The sequence below is a fragment of the Chanodichthys erythropterus genome, chromosome 3 (assembly GCF_024489055.1).
Source record: "Chanodichthys erythropterus isolate Z2021 chromosome 3, ASM2448905v1, whole genome shotgun sequence".
Taxonomy (NCBI): Eukaryota; Metazoa; Chordata; class Actinopteri; order Cypriniformes; family Xenocyprididae; genus Chanodichthys; species Chanodichthys erythropterus.
In genome coordinates, this window is record NC_090223.1 from 2,792,235 (window position 1) to 2,806,351 (window position 14,117).

Here is a 14,117-nt window from a genome sequence, read left to right on the forward strand (position 1 = left end):
GCAGAACCGGACTGAGATAAAGGAGGATAGCAAAGTTTGCTTTGCCAGTCTCTTCAGCGACACTGTTGAGGAGTTTGCCCAGCATTTCTCTGCAGTGCAGAAGCGGACGGAAGTGATCAAACACATGCAGGACGCTATGCCTCCCGGGTTGGGCCCCTGCGCTCCACCTTGCTGCCCCTCTGCAGGTGCGTCTGGAGTTCAGCTGGTGCCGCTTGCACAGTGTCTCAAGGCCTATCTAGCACTTCCCAGCCTGTTTCATTGGCTTACTCTGGCAATGGACGCAATAGGGCCACTCTAGGGTCACTCAAACATCTGATGATCAACAATTATCTTCATATTCAAATTCGCATTTTATCGATGCAAAGATGAGTGGGCTGTGTGTATTTTGTACAACATTTACAACTGCTGTTTATCACTTAAAGAAGCACCACAATTTTAATATTGTGTCTTCTGTTAGTTACACAGCGACTGAACAGACATTTAGAAGTGTATTTAAAATGCAGAGTATTGAAAACAAATAATAATAATAATAATAATAATAAAAAGCTCTGTAAACACATGGATTTTTTACAAGACTCATCGGGTAATCAAACGTTCTACACAAACTTGTGGTCTTCACGCCCACTTCAGCCAAATACAGGAAATGACAGGAAATACGTCATGTAAGTAGAGAAGTGGTCAAAGTGCAAAGACTGCAAGTGTGGGTATTTGGACAGGACAAAAGAAAGAACCGTTATAGTCTCTGTCATTACAGTTTTCTGCACTTCTGCAGTCTTTCAGATCTCTCTGTGTTGGTGTTTAGCGGGTGTTTGATCACCCTCATCGCTTTCGGTCGGGAGAGTGTGGTTCAGAAACAACAGCAATATTCACTGAAATCAGATTTTACTGGAATCTTCGACAGTATGAAGAACAATTTCAAATAGTTTCAGATTTTTCTACTACTGTGCGGTAAGTTCATGATTTCTGTTTATTTTTCACATTGGGTTTCACTCTGACACTGGAAACAGTACGATCAGTATTTCGGACACTGGAAACAGTACGATCAGTATTTCGGACACTGGAAACAGTACGATCAGTATTTCGGACACTGGAAACAGTACGATCGGTATTTCTGACACTGGAAACAGTATGATCAGTATGGTGGCCAACATGGTCCTGGAAACCCAGAGTCATGCAGAGTTTTGCTTCAAATGAAACGCATCTAAACAAGCTAATCGAGGTTTCAAGAGTTACTAGGGAGCTACGGGCAGGGGAGTTTTTATTTATTTATTTAATTATTTTTTACCATGGTTGAAGATAAGTCTGCAAATTACTCTCACTGTGCAAAATGAAGTCCAATAATTAATTCAAATGAATGTTTACAGGGCTATAGTAAATGCCTAGTGGGCAAACTGACTGATTATATGTTGCCAGTATGTCACTTTAGACCAGGGATGGACAAACTCACTGTCCTGCAGAGTTCAGCTCCAGCCCTGATCAAACACACCTGAACCAGCTGATCAATTCCTTCAGGATTACTAGTTTCATCAGGGTTGGGAGTAAACTATGCAGGGCAGTGTCTCTCTAGCCCATCCCTGCTTTAGACAGCACCTCCCCTGATGTACGTACGGTACACACAAATATGCTCAGAAAAAATTACAGCAATTTACCAAAATTATTTTGTTTTCATGTTCCAAAGGTTGTGATACATTCCTGAAAAATGCTATTGAAGTGTAACTTGATTGTCCCATTGGTTTACATGGAGATGGTGGGCTTTATGACCAGCTAGCCACCAGGGGGCGATCGAAACGATTTGGCTTCACTTGTTTTCAGGAAATGTGTGCCACACCCGGTGCTGACCCACAGCATTTAATATTTGTTCATATTATTCAGTGCACTTCAGACCTGTGGATATTCAGAGAGACATTTTGGTACTTGTTGGTGCAAGTTATTTTTGACAGAGACCAGTTCTGTAATTGTGTCTCCTGAGGTATTACCGTTTTGATGATATATTGTGTAACTTTGAGAGTGTGATCATGTATTACCTCCCAATCTTAACATTTGTTGGGGAATTACACAGTTTTACATGCTGTATTGTTCTGATGGTTCTGTAAAAAATTATAAAAATAGAGCGTTCAGACAGAGGGTGAAAAACCCAATTTTGCAGACCCCATAATCAAAATTATGAATCCATAAATGAGCATCATAGGGGCCTTGTAATAAGTCAAATACTGTTTATGAGGCCAAGACTGATTTCTGTTGAACTCTGTTCAGTAACATGAGCATCAGTGTTATATGAGTTTAATCTCTGAGAAACTGTTTGTGTTTGTTCTGCAGGAGTGTTTGGTGCTGAATCAGATGAAGAGAAGACAGTGATGGAGGGAGATTCAGTCACTCTAAACCCTGATCTTACTCAAATACAGGGAATTATTCAGATGATGTGGAGGTTTGGAGATTCACATTCAGTCATTGCTCAAATCGAGGAAAATAACATTTCACTGTCTCGCAGTCTCCCTGAGATGTTCAGAGACAGACTGAAGCTGGATCAGACTGGATCTCTGACAATCACAAACATGAGAACTAAACACTCTGGACTTTATAAACTAGAGATCAACCACAGAACTGGGACCTTACCTTTGAATTTCAGAGTTACTGTCTATGGTGAGGACACTTTATTTATGAATAATTAGATGTTTTGAAGTTTATTGTAGTTTTATTAATTAAAATGAATTAAGTAAACTAATTGACTGTTAAAGTTAATATTCTAGTGCCAGTAACTGTGTTTAATGTTTAATATCTGTGAATCTGTCTCATGCAGAGTCTCCAGCTGTTATTGAAGCTTTTAAAGGTGAAATGAAGAGAGTATCAGAGACGGAGGGAGAATCTGTCACTCTTCAGACTGATACTGAAACACATGGAAAAGAGCTGATAGTGTGGAGGTTTGGAGATGAAGGAAAACTCATAGCTAAACATGATCTAGAGGCCAAGAGTCCACCATTATATGATCCTGATGAGAGATTCAGAGACAGACTGAAGCTGGATCATCAGACTGGATCTCTGACCATCACAAACACCAGATTATCAGACTCTGGAGTTTATAAAGTGAAGATCAGCAGCAGCAAACAGACTTTACACAAGAGATTCACTGTCACTGTCAGCCGTAAGTAACTATTATAATTGTTTTGTGTGTTTGTTTTCATTAACTCAACAATATTTATATTTTTATGTTGCTCATTTCTTTTCTCAGAAGGCTGTTGTGGCTTTACTGAAGCTGTGATCCGATTGGCTCTCTCTGCTCTGGTGGGCGTGGCTACTGTGGTTGTTCTGGTTTATGACATCAGATCCTGCAGTCTTCAGCAGAAGAAGAGCGTGCAGAAATAACCATCAAAGTTAAGTTTGTTGATATCAAGACTAGGATCAGGCTGTGATCACATAAAATAATGTGTTGTTTCTATGTTCAGTCACTAGTAGGCGCTACAGCTGGATCTGCAGGAGAGACTCACTGAGAGAGTCATGTTGATCCATCAGAATTCAGTCGTCTCATTTATGGCAAAACAACACAAGTACAGATGATGTTTAGTGTGGTTCTCAACCTGCGCCCGTCACAAACGCACATGCTGACAATGATATGCTGACCACACTTAAACATTACACTTTCACTATTTTTTATCTAAATTAAAATGGATTAAATGAATGTAAGTTCGAACTATAATGTGTTTTTGCCATATAAAATCATTTTGGTGATCATATATTATTTTCAGACATGGTTTAAATAAGCATGATGACTCTTTGTGTATTTACTAGTTATCATATCAACAATATATATATAAAGAGAAAAATGTGCAAAAATTCAGAAATCTTTGGGAGATATTGCTGAACATTTATTTAACAATAGCAAAAGTAGACCTACATTTCTCACGATCATTTTTCATCTTTATTTTTTGTGTTTATTTAAAATTAGTCAAAACTTGTTATTCTTCAGTTTAGATAGTTATTTAGTGCTGGTCTAGAGTGTCGTAGAGAGATTGATTGTGAGGGATTATCTGGAGATTTTGGACATTTGATAGTTCCTGTTTTCTTGACCCTCGCCTGTTTGACGATTCTGGATTCTGATCTTGCTTTGTTTGCTACAGACTTCTGTATTATCACCTGTAAATATTCTGGTAAATACAGTATATTTTTGACAAACTAAAGAATGTATGGGGTTTGATGGCATTTTATTTTGCATATCTATCTTTTCTCATTGTTTTTGGTTCGGGAGGTTGGTGAGTTTAAACTGTATTTTGTTTTCTTTATTTTTGTGTTAGGAAGTGTAGAGGTTAAACAAAGAGATTGTTCTGTTTGTTATTTTGGCCTTGTCTGCCCCTGACAACAAACCCTTATTATGAAATAAAGCTTATTTTTTTCAGCATGTCTCTGGTAGTGAGACTCTTTCTTCATGTTCCTGCTTCAGCTGACCCCATACGGTCATGACAGGCCTGTAACACGCCGTTATTGTTTGGTGACTGATACGATGCTGTTGAAGAGGATTTACACCCACAGTTAAATAGTGTTAATTGAGCATTATTATCTGATTACTGTAATGTCAGTAAGTTAGTTTTTATTTGGTGGAATACATTGTTCTCATTTTCTGTGACATACTGAATATCAGGGGATTGTGTAACGTGAGTTTATTGAACAAGAGGTCAGACATTTGTGAAATTTCTTATAGTATTTGGTGATTTTGCAGAGAGTGACAGAAATAAAACACTGTATGTGCCGTCAGAAAACACCGTCTCTTCTGTGTGTGACATCTAGATATAATAATAATATTATCTGTTCATAACATTAGATCTGACTGGTTTTCATTGGTGACGTCATATGTAAATGTGGCCCGTGAGAGTTGCTCTTGGACCACAGTGCGGCACACTGGGAAAAAAGATTGACAGATTTTGACACTTTAAGCTCCTGAGAGCTTCAGTGACATGAAAGGATGCTTATCAGCATTTATTTTATCAGAAGAGCATTAAACCGAAGTGTGTTAATCATTAAAGTGTCTCTAAACGAGGGGTGTCCAAACCTGTTGCTGGAGGGCCACTGCTCAAATCCAGTTCAGATTAAAACAAAACTAGATCAAAATGTCTGATGAACCAATGTACAGTGAATTATAGCACAAATAAATCAACAAAGACTGTAATAATCATTTCTGACTGACACTGAGACACACAGATCTCTGCAAAGCTGCTTTGAAATATGTATTGTGACATCAATAATAAATACATGATCTGTAAATAAGTCTGTCTCACACATTCACACTGTTTTAAAGAACTTATTAATTCAGAGTGAACCGATTCAGGTTTTACTTCATCTAGACAAGACTGAATTTCACTAGTTTATGTATTTCATGAAAACACAATGTAGCTGAAATAATAAAAATAAGTGTAAAGTTCTGGTGTGTGTTGATGTTGTTTTCTGAGTGTCCAGCAGGAGGCGCCAGATATCCATATTGAGTTTATCAGCATCAGTGATTCGATCACGTGGAACCGAAAGTGAAAGTACATCTGAACAGCATACAAAAGCAGTCATTTTAAGAGCACAGTGTCGATTGATTTCTGTATTAGAACTAACAAAACGATCTTACTTCATATTTTTGTTTTTCGTGTTTTCCTTTTTTTCTAACAAATGCCGCCGTCACCTTTCCTCACAGGTCCTGCTCCACCACAAAAGATCAGCAAACATACAGACATCAAGAATCAGAAAAGTGCTGTAATAACTCTGTTTATATTACAATAATTAAAATAAACTACAACTTGAGATTTAAATAGACTTTGTATTCATTTCTGTAGTATCGTCACTCAAAGCCTTTGATGGCTTCATTCCTTCATCACCGGATAAACACGTGATCATCTGTCCCTGTAACATCAGACAAGACTCAAGTTTCCTCTGAGATTTATGTGCTCAAATCTACATTCACATGTTGATGATGTGTTACTCACTTCTTATCCAATACAAATGTTCATTAATTTACCAACAGTACTAATGGACAAATAAAATCAGACCAAAAATGGAAAATGCATGAAGTGACCAGGTAGTAAACAGGCCCTATGAAACACATAAATGATACATTAATGATTTTTTGTGCATTTATTTAAAGACCGCATGTGCTTTTTTTTTTTTTTTTTTTTTTTTGTCACTGGTGTTACCTTACTTCTCTGGCATTTTTAAACGTTTTTATGAAATATTACTTCTCATGTTTTCAGCACATGCAGTCAGAGTTACAGAATAATAATGATAATGCAAAAAAAATAAAGAGATAATGTGGGTTTTTTTTTATTTCAATCAGGTTAGTTAAAAGTGTGATTGAATGATGATAATTCAGTTGCACAACCATGTATTTATATAACAATGAAAATATTTGAAAAAACAGTTATAAACAAGTAATGATGCAATCCTTCACATCTTAATTCTTGAGTGTAGCAGAATTCAGTGAATGTAAAATTATTATCATGTCACATATGACACATTTTATTTAATGTGACAGACAAAAAACAGTAACACCAGTGACACAATGAATCACCAGTGACAGATAAATAAGACCAAAGATCCTTATTCTTCAACTAGAATTCGGTAGATGAGACAAAAAATTTTTTTACATTTTGTGTACAATAAAAGACTATCATTGACACTTAGTGAAAGCAGTCAGTAAAAGATCATAAAGAACGTTTTAAAAATGTCTGTAAAATACAAGTCTCTCCAGCTACAGCACTGGACTGGACCTGCTGAGACCAACAGGAACCAAGCAGATTGTCTTGTCACAACAGCGAATGCAGGTGGAGAGGCGACGTAAGGCAAAGTTTAGAAGATTCAACAGAGGTGGCCGCTCACTTGCTCGTAATTATGGAAAGGGAGCAAAATGTGTACTCGCAACCATTCTTGCACAAACTGGCCTTGTTTCGTACATTGTTGAAAATAAAGACAATCAGACATGGAGGAGATATGTTGACCAGTTATTGTCTTCAGCAATCTCCAGTGATTTGGAGGCCCAGCAACATGTCGTACCGATGTATTTTCAGAAGGAACGGTTGCCCAAGGTTCACTAGTAGGTGGTGTGGGCAAGATTTCTAGTAAAAATGCAACCTGTGCCTCATCTTCGTCATTATCCGACTAGAGTGCAGAAACCACCACAAAGACTGGATCTCTAGTTAGTGGCTAAACCGCGTCATTGGGGCAGATTCATCCCCAGGCTTCAGCCAGGGAAACAAGGCAGTCTCAGGACACTTCATGACACTTTAAACACTGTTGTGACCTCTACTGCATGTCTAATGTTAAAGGTTCCCTAGAATTGAATAGTTGAATAACAAGAGTTCAGTACATGGAAATGACATACAGTGAGTCTCAAACTCCATTGTTTCCTCCTTCTTATATAAATCTCATTTGTTTAAAAGACCTCTGAAGAACAGGCGAATCTCAACATAACACTGACTGTTACGTAACAGTCGGGATCATTAATATGTACAACCCCAATATTTGCATATGCCAGCCCATGTTCAAGGCATTAGACAAGCCAGTATTAACGTCTGGATCTGTGCACAGCTGAATCATCAGACTAGGTAAGCAAGCAAGGACAATAGCGAAAAAATGACAGATGGAGCATTATTATTATTATAAACCTCATTATTAAACACTTGCAGTCTGTATCATTCATAAACACAACTTCATTCTTTATAAATCTCTCCAACAGTGTGTAATGTTAGCTTTAGCCACAGAGCACTATCAAACTCATTCAGAATCAAATGTAAACATCCAAATAAATACTATACTCACATGATCTGATATGCTGCATGACGAATACTTTGTAAAGATCCATTTTGAGGGTTATATTAGCTGTGTGAACTTTGTTTATGCACTGTATTATAGTCAAGAGCTCAGGGGCGGGAGCACAAAGATTTAAAGGGGAAGCACGCTGAATCGGCGCATTTATAATGATGTACCAAAATAGGCAGTTAAAAAATGAATTTAAAAAAAAACTATGTGGTATTTTCAGCTGAAACTTCACAGACACATTCAGGAGACACCTTAGACTTATATTACACCTTTTGAAAAAGGGTTCTAGGGCACCTTTAACATTCATATCATCTTCCTTTGTTTATTCATATAATATTGTTTACACAGACATATTCTCTGTAAAGTTGCATTGGAACAAAAGTGATCAAATAAATTGAATTGAATGCCACTTACAGTTCATTAATTAATGAGCAAACTGACAATAAAAATAGTTTGAACTGGGTTTTTGTCAGACTAAACTGTGGATACAGACCACAAAAAATATTTACAATACAAACATTGCAGTAATGGCACATTTAAAGAAACCAGTTAATTTACTTCTGTCTCGCACACAATCCTGAGAAAACAGGAGGATCTCAGTGACTCTGTATTGCTCAAAACACAGTTCTTATGACTTATTATGGTTTCACTGGCCTCCTGTGATGCTTACATACACTTTCTGGCATCTGAAGCATGAAGAGCTGCTGAACGTCTCTCTGATTTCCTAATAGTTTGTCTGCTATCTGACAGTCGAGAGATGAAAGGTGGAGTTTCTTTACATTTCATAGTATATCTAGAAGAGTAAAGACCATCATATACACAGTGCCAGTCAGAGTCCGTGTTTGTAACCCAGAAATGATGCCCTCACCCTTTAAACCTTTCTAGCAGAACAATTTTACTGTAAACAAAGAACATACAGTCAGTTCATTTAAAAGAACTTTTGTATGTGGACAACAGGCCAACAGTATATATATGTTGCCACATTACTGTAAATAAAAAAAAAAAAAAAAAAAACTAATTAAAAAAAAAAGAAGACAAACTGCATGTCTAAAACTTTCATGTAAATGAAAAATACATAACCATTGGCTGGAAGTGCTGACTCAGTAAAGAAGAATGTCTGCCATTTATTTCACATTTGTTCTTTTATTATGGAATCTGCCCAACTAATCAGGCCAAATGAGAGAGAATAAGCGTAATTATTCATTCATCAAATTATTTAATTATTTTCACTTAAAATTTAAAATTTAAAAGTGATATTTAATAAATATATACAATGAATTAATAAATCAGTAAATAAATAAGACATCAGATTGCACTGATTTGTATGTAGTTGGATGGCAAAATCAAAGTGGTGGCATGATTGTGGAAATGTTGATTGACTTGTTGCCATATATTAAAAATAGACATTAATAATGTTTTTTTTTTTTTTTCCTGAAACCAGTGTGAATTTTTATATACATTCATTATCTGTGTGCAACTTGCATGAGAATGGAGATATTTAGTGTTACAGCAGTACTCCATTGCATCTGTACTCAGTCTGCCTTGGCATTTAAGCCTTTGTTTGTTGTTGATTCCTACACAGTGACAGTTCAGACTTAAAAACCCCAAATCCTGCATAGAGGGGTTCAGTGAATGTGGTGTTGAATGTGTGTAAGTGTGTTGGTGGGCCTGTGTCAGAGATGCTGTAGAAGGACAGAGTGCCGGATGGCCAGTCCAGATACACTCCTACTCTCTTAGATTTTGTTAAATGGGTCGGTATGTTAATGCTGTCGTTACCGTGCCAGACAACAAATCCATTATCAGTGCAGAAAAGACACCAGGATTGGTCATTGTATCCAAACCAACTGTCAGTCTCTTCTTCCCTGTCGATTCCTGAGTAGGCCACTGCTATACGAGCCCAGGAGACCCGTTCAACCTCCCAGTAACAGCGTCCAGTCAGACTCTCTCGACTCAGAACCTGAGGATTATGAGCAAATCTCTCTGAATGATCAGGATATGGCTGAGGATCTTTCACATATTTAATCTTTCTGTTCTCTTCAGACAGAATGAGGTGAATATTTGCTGTGTTTGGATCCAGTGAGAGATCACAGGCATCTAAACACAAGAAGAGAAATAAAAACAGTTTATTATTCTCATTGGTTTTCACTGAATGTGCAAGAGTGTGCAAGAGGAAGAACCTACATTTTTGTAATCCTGATTTGATCCTGAAGAGCCCTCCATGATCCAAACTAAAACACACAAACATACAGAAAAAAACAACTGTAATTAGTTTGAATAGATATTCACAATCAGTCTGTTAATATAAAGAGTTGAGTCACATTTATTTGTATAGCACATTTCTCAATAGATATCTTTCCAAAGCAGCTTTACAGAGCCCTATGTCTCAATGTTTTCAGATTTTTGATATATTGATATATTTAGGCCCCTGTGAATAACTTTACAGAAAATATGCTGTAGTGTTTTTGACACCCTACCCAGCAGGCACAGGTGGTCTTCAATTGTTATTTCCATTAATGGCAAATGATTGGCACCTGTACTGCCATGGATTTCACAATTTTTTTAATATATTTTTTTTTTATACATTTTTTATGTTTATTCCAAGCAAAATTCGATGTCTGCCCAATGTTGGAGATTTACATCAACCAAACATTGGATTTAAAAATCAACCTGATATTAATTTTAAACCAAAATCCAGCGTCTGACCTACACTGGAGTATACATCTTGTGCCTGCTGGGTAGTGAACAGCCAAAGGAGCTAAAACAAATTAGATGTATGCAAATAATCTTAAAACAAATAATGTAATATTCAGTTGTATATCAACTGCATTCAGTAACTCTGTAACCAATAGATAACACTACATGGGTTCTTAAGTTGTACACACTTGAGTATCTGCAGTTTGTAGTTTGGACCCTTCAGAATGTCATTGAGCAGTTGGGCTCCCAATTGTCCTGGGTGATTGTAGCTCAGATCCAGCTCTCTCAGGTATGAGGGGTTTGATCTCAGAGCTGATGACACATAACCACAGCCTTCCTCTGTCACCATACAGCCAGACAACCTACAGACACACAAAACAGTAAACAGGGGAAGTTTCTATGGAACACTAACCTTCAAATAATCATCAACATATGGATAACTCAATGTGAAAGCCAAACCTCAGTATCTCCAGCTGACATTTTGGACTCTTCAATCCATCAGAGAGCAGCTTTACTATTGAATCATGCAGGTCATTGTTACTCAGGTCCAGCTCTCTCAGGACAGAGTTTGAGGATTGAAGAGCTGATGTCACAATTTCACACGACTGTTCGGTGAGATTACAGCCAGCAAAACTGAAAGTCACAAGAATTATATTCTTAACTGAATTCAACAATAATTATTTAAAAAATATGAACTTAATTTTTTTAAAAAAAAAAAAAAAAAAAAAAAAAAAAGATATTCTAAAAATAAGCAAAAATACTTAAGATTTTCACAACAATTGTAATTTTATTCAGAAACTCTTCACTGTAATACAAGATTAAACACTCACAGGGCTTTTCTGCAGTTGATTATAGCTGGTATCAGTCTTCTTCTACCCTCATCTGATGTGTTGTATTTCTTGAGGTCCAGCTCATCCAGCACCTCCTCTGACATCTGAAGCATGTAGGTGATTGTTGAGCAGTGAGCAGGAGAGAGTTTCTCCTCTGAGCGTTTGTCTGATTTCACAAACTCCTGAATCTCTCTGGACAGAGTCTGATCTTTCACTTCCAGCAGACAGAGGAACAGATTGATGGATCTTTCAGTGGAGAGTCCATATCCATCTTTGATCTTCTCTTTAATGTACTGTGTGGTTCTCCTGATGCTCTCTGAGCTGTTGTCTGTGTGTGTCAGTAGATCCTGTAAGAGTCTCTGATTGGAATCCAATGAGATGCCCAGCAGGAACCGCATGAACAGATCCAGCCGTCCATTTTCACTCTCAATTGCTTTATCTACAGCTCCTTTAAGCAGATTTTGTATTGAAACTAAATTCTTCAGTCCCTCCATTGTTGTACTTAGATAAAAGTAAAAGACATAAAGTGCAGCAAGAAACTCCTGAACGCTCAGATGAATGAAGCTGAAGACTTTCCTCTGATGAATCACACTTTCCTCCCTAAAGATCTCAGTGCAAATCCCAGAATACACTGAGGCGTCAGTGACGTCTATGCCGCTCTCTCTCAGGTCCTCCTCATAGAACATCACATTGCCCTTCATCAGCTGATTGAAAGCCACTTCAGCAAGTTTCACAATCACTTTTCTGTTGGACTTCAGGAGTTTTTTTCGTTTTCTCTTTCCATATTTCTGATTCCTCATGTTGATCTGAGTCAGCAGGAAGTGGATGTACATTTCAGTCAGAGTTTGAGGGATTTCTGCACTCAGATCTTCTTTCAGGAGCTTCTGAAGCACAGTGGATGAGATCCAGCAGAAGACGGGTATGTGGCACATGATGTGGAGGCTTCTTGCTCTTCTGATGTGGAAGAGGATTTTCCTGGCTTGATGCTCGTCACTGATCCTCTTCCTGAAATATTCCTCCTTCTGGGGCTCATTGAATCCCTGAATCTCTGTCAGACGGTTGATGTATTCAGATGGGATCTGATTGGCTGCTGCTGGTCTGGAGGTAATCCAGATGAGAGCAGAGGGAAGCAGATCTCCTTTCATGAGGTTTGACATCAACACACCCACTGATGAAGTCTCAGTCACATCAGAAACTTTATTTTTGCCTGAAAACCTCAATCTCATTCTGCTTTCATCCAGACCATCAAAGATGAACACAACTTTACACTCCTCATAAATCTTTGAGTCCAGATCTTCAAGTTCAGGATGAAAGTCCAGCAGAAGTCTGTGAAGACTGTACTGATGATCTCGGATCAAGTTCAGCTCTCGAAATGGAAGCACAAACATGAAATCTACATCCTGGTTGGCTTTTCCCTCGGCCCAGTCCAGAATGAACTTCTGCACAGAGACGGTTTTTCCGATTCCAGCGACGCCTTTAGTAAGAACAGTCTTGATCTGGTGTTTCTCCTCACATCCTGGTTCAGGTGAGGCTTTAAATATGTCATTGCAGTAGATTGGAGTGTCTTGTGAGTGTTGTGTTCTGGCTGTTTTCTCCATCTGTAAAACCTCATGTTCTTCATTTACTCCTTCACTCTCTCCCTCTATGATGTAGAGCTGTGTGTAGATCCTGTTCAGGAGGGTTTCATTCTCTTGGAGTCTGGTTCCCTCAAATAATCTCTCATACTTGTTCTTCATGCTGGTTTTGTGCTGGTCTTTGACTAGCTGCAGGTCTCCAGTCTCCAGTTTGAGTGTCTGCAGGAATGCCTCTGTGTTGTCCTTCCTGATGTAAGTCTGATTGTGAGTCTCATGTATCCCCCCCCTGCTGAAAAAAGTGCAGAAAAAACACAAATCACAGTGATTACAATGACTGTTAAGAACTGTGAGAAAAAATATTGGCCTGTGTATAATTTTGGGGGCCCTCTTTGTGATGTACCCCTGTTGCTGATAAGCAGGAGTATGAAATCATTATGCATTTGAGATGCACTAGAATAAATTAGCAAATAAACGTTTGTACTAACAGATGTTCAGAGGTCACTGGTCCATTACTGAATTGAAGGGGTTCCATCTTAGAGTTGTTAGACTTTACTGACTCTGATCTCTGTCTCTTCATCCTGCTGATACTGACAAAAGAAAAACAAAATGGCATTAGAGCACTAGTTATATTGTACTAGTGTGGCTGTAGTAATTGCACAATACAGGAGAATCCAAAATTTCACATGCTCAAAGTTACTGCAGCTTTATATGTGGCTTGAAAAAAGCCAGGGGCTCAGTTTATCATTTATGTTTTTAGGAAGATCTTTCCACCAATAAGAATCAATGAGAGCAAAGCCACTGTAAATAGCAAAGCTGACTGTAGGCTTCAGGAATACAATGTAAGTCACTTTGGATAAAATCATCTGTCAAATGCAAAAATAGGTAGCGTCTTACCTGGGGTCAGAGGTCACTGTTGCATCACTGAATTCACAATCTTTCTTGTCATGGAGGCTCATTTTAGAGGCAGTGTCTTTAGACAATTCTATGTGGAAATACAGAGTTAAAAAGTTGTCTCTAGTTTTTTGTAGTACATTGATGCTGTCCTGGTCAAAATGGTTTATACATTATACATTACTACTGTACGTTGCAGAACTGGAAAAAAAAGTGTTAAGATTTTTATTTCTGGTTATGCTAGTGTAACCGGGTGACATATGAGTTTGGTGCTGCAATTCCCATAAGTCTTTGGGGCAGCGTAATACTTGCGTCATTATGTAGTTTGTGCGCTATGAATAGACAT

The 14,117-nt window shown here is 37.9% G+C and overlaps 2 protein-coding genes across 3 annotated transcripts; one reads left to right on the plus strand and one right to left on the minus strand.

Moving 5' to 3' along the window:
• Positions 1-729: 729 nt before the first annotated feature.
• LOC137015762 (uncharacterized) lies at positions 730-4,333 on the plus strand. Of its 2 annotated transcripts, XM_067380728.1 has the most exons (5): positions 730-948; positions 2,317-2,640; positions 2,798-3,139; positions 3,227-3,368; positions 3,441-4,333. In XM_067380728.1, the coding sequence occupies exons 2-4, from the start codon at positions 2,355-2,357 to the stop codon at positions 3,358-3,360; spliced, it is 762 nt and encodes a 253-aa protein (XP_067236829.1). In that variant the 5' UTR covers positions 730-948; positions 2,317-2,354; the 3' UTR covers positions 3,361-3,368; positions 3,441-4,333. The 2 variants fall into 2 exon arrangements, with proteins under 2 accessions (XP_067236829.1, XP_067236828.1); XM_067380727.1 differs by having other exon boundaries at positions 3,227-4,333.
• Positions 4,334-9,331: 4,998 nt separating this feature from the next.
• Positions 9,332-13,836, minus strand: LOC137002486 (NLR family CARD domain-containing protein 3-like). The gene is made up of 7 exons (XM_067362178.1): positions 13,775-13,836; positions 13,366-13,467; positions 11,307-13,169; positions 10,936-11,109; positions 10,665-10,838; positions 9,964-10,010; positions 9,332-9,876 (listed from the first exon to the last, which is right to left on the minus strand). Exons 1-7 carry the CDS (start codon positions 13,834-13,836, stop codon positions 9,332-9,334), a joined length of 2,967 nt encoding a protein of 988 aa, XP_067218279.1.
• Positions 13,837-14,117: the final 281 nt, after the last annotated feature.

Bases quoted from the DNA above. Each gene is read 5' to 3' on its own strand.
- LOC137015762 (XM_067380727.1), top strand. From the start codon at position 2,355: ATGGAGGGAGATTCAGTCACTCTAAACCCTGATCTTACTCAAATACAG. The intron at 2,641-2,797 runs GTGAGGACACTT...TGTCTCATGCAG, and splicing joins TTTCAGAGTTACTGTCTATG to AGTCTCCAGCTGTTATTGAA. The intron at 3,140-3,226 runs GTAAGTAACTAT...TTCTTTTCTCAG, and splicing joins ATTCACTGTCACTGTCAGCC to AAGGCTGTTGTGGCTTTACT.
- LOC137002486 (XM_067362178.1), bottom strand. From the start codon at position 13,836: ATGAGCCTCCATGACAAGAAAGATTGTGAATTCAGTGATGCAACAGTG. The intron at 13,468-13,774 runs GTAAGACGCTAC...TTCTTTTGTCAG, and splicing joins ACAGTGACCTCTGACCCCAG to TATCAGCAGGATGAAGAGAC. The intron at 13,170-13,365 runs GTTAGTACAAAC...CACTTTTTTCAG, and splicing joins CCAGTGACCTCTGAACATCT to CAGGGGGGGGATACATGAGA.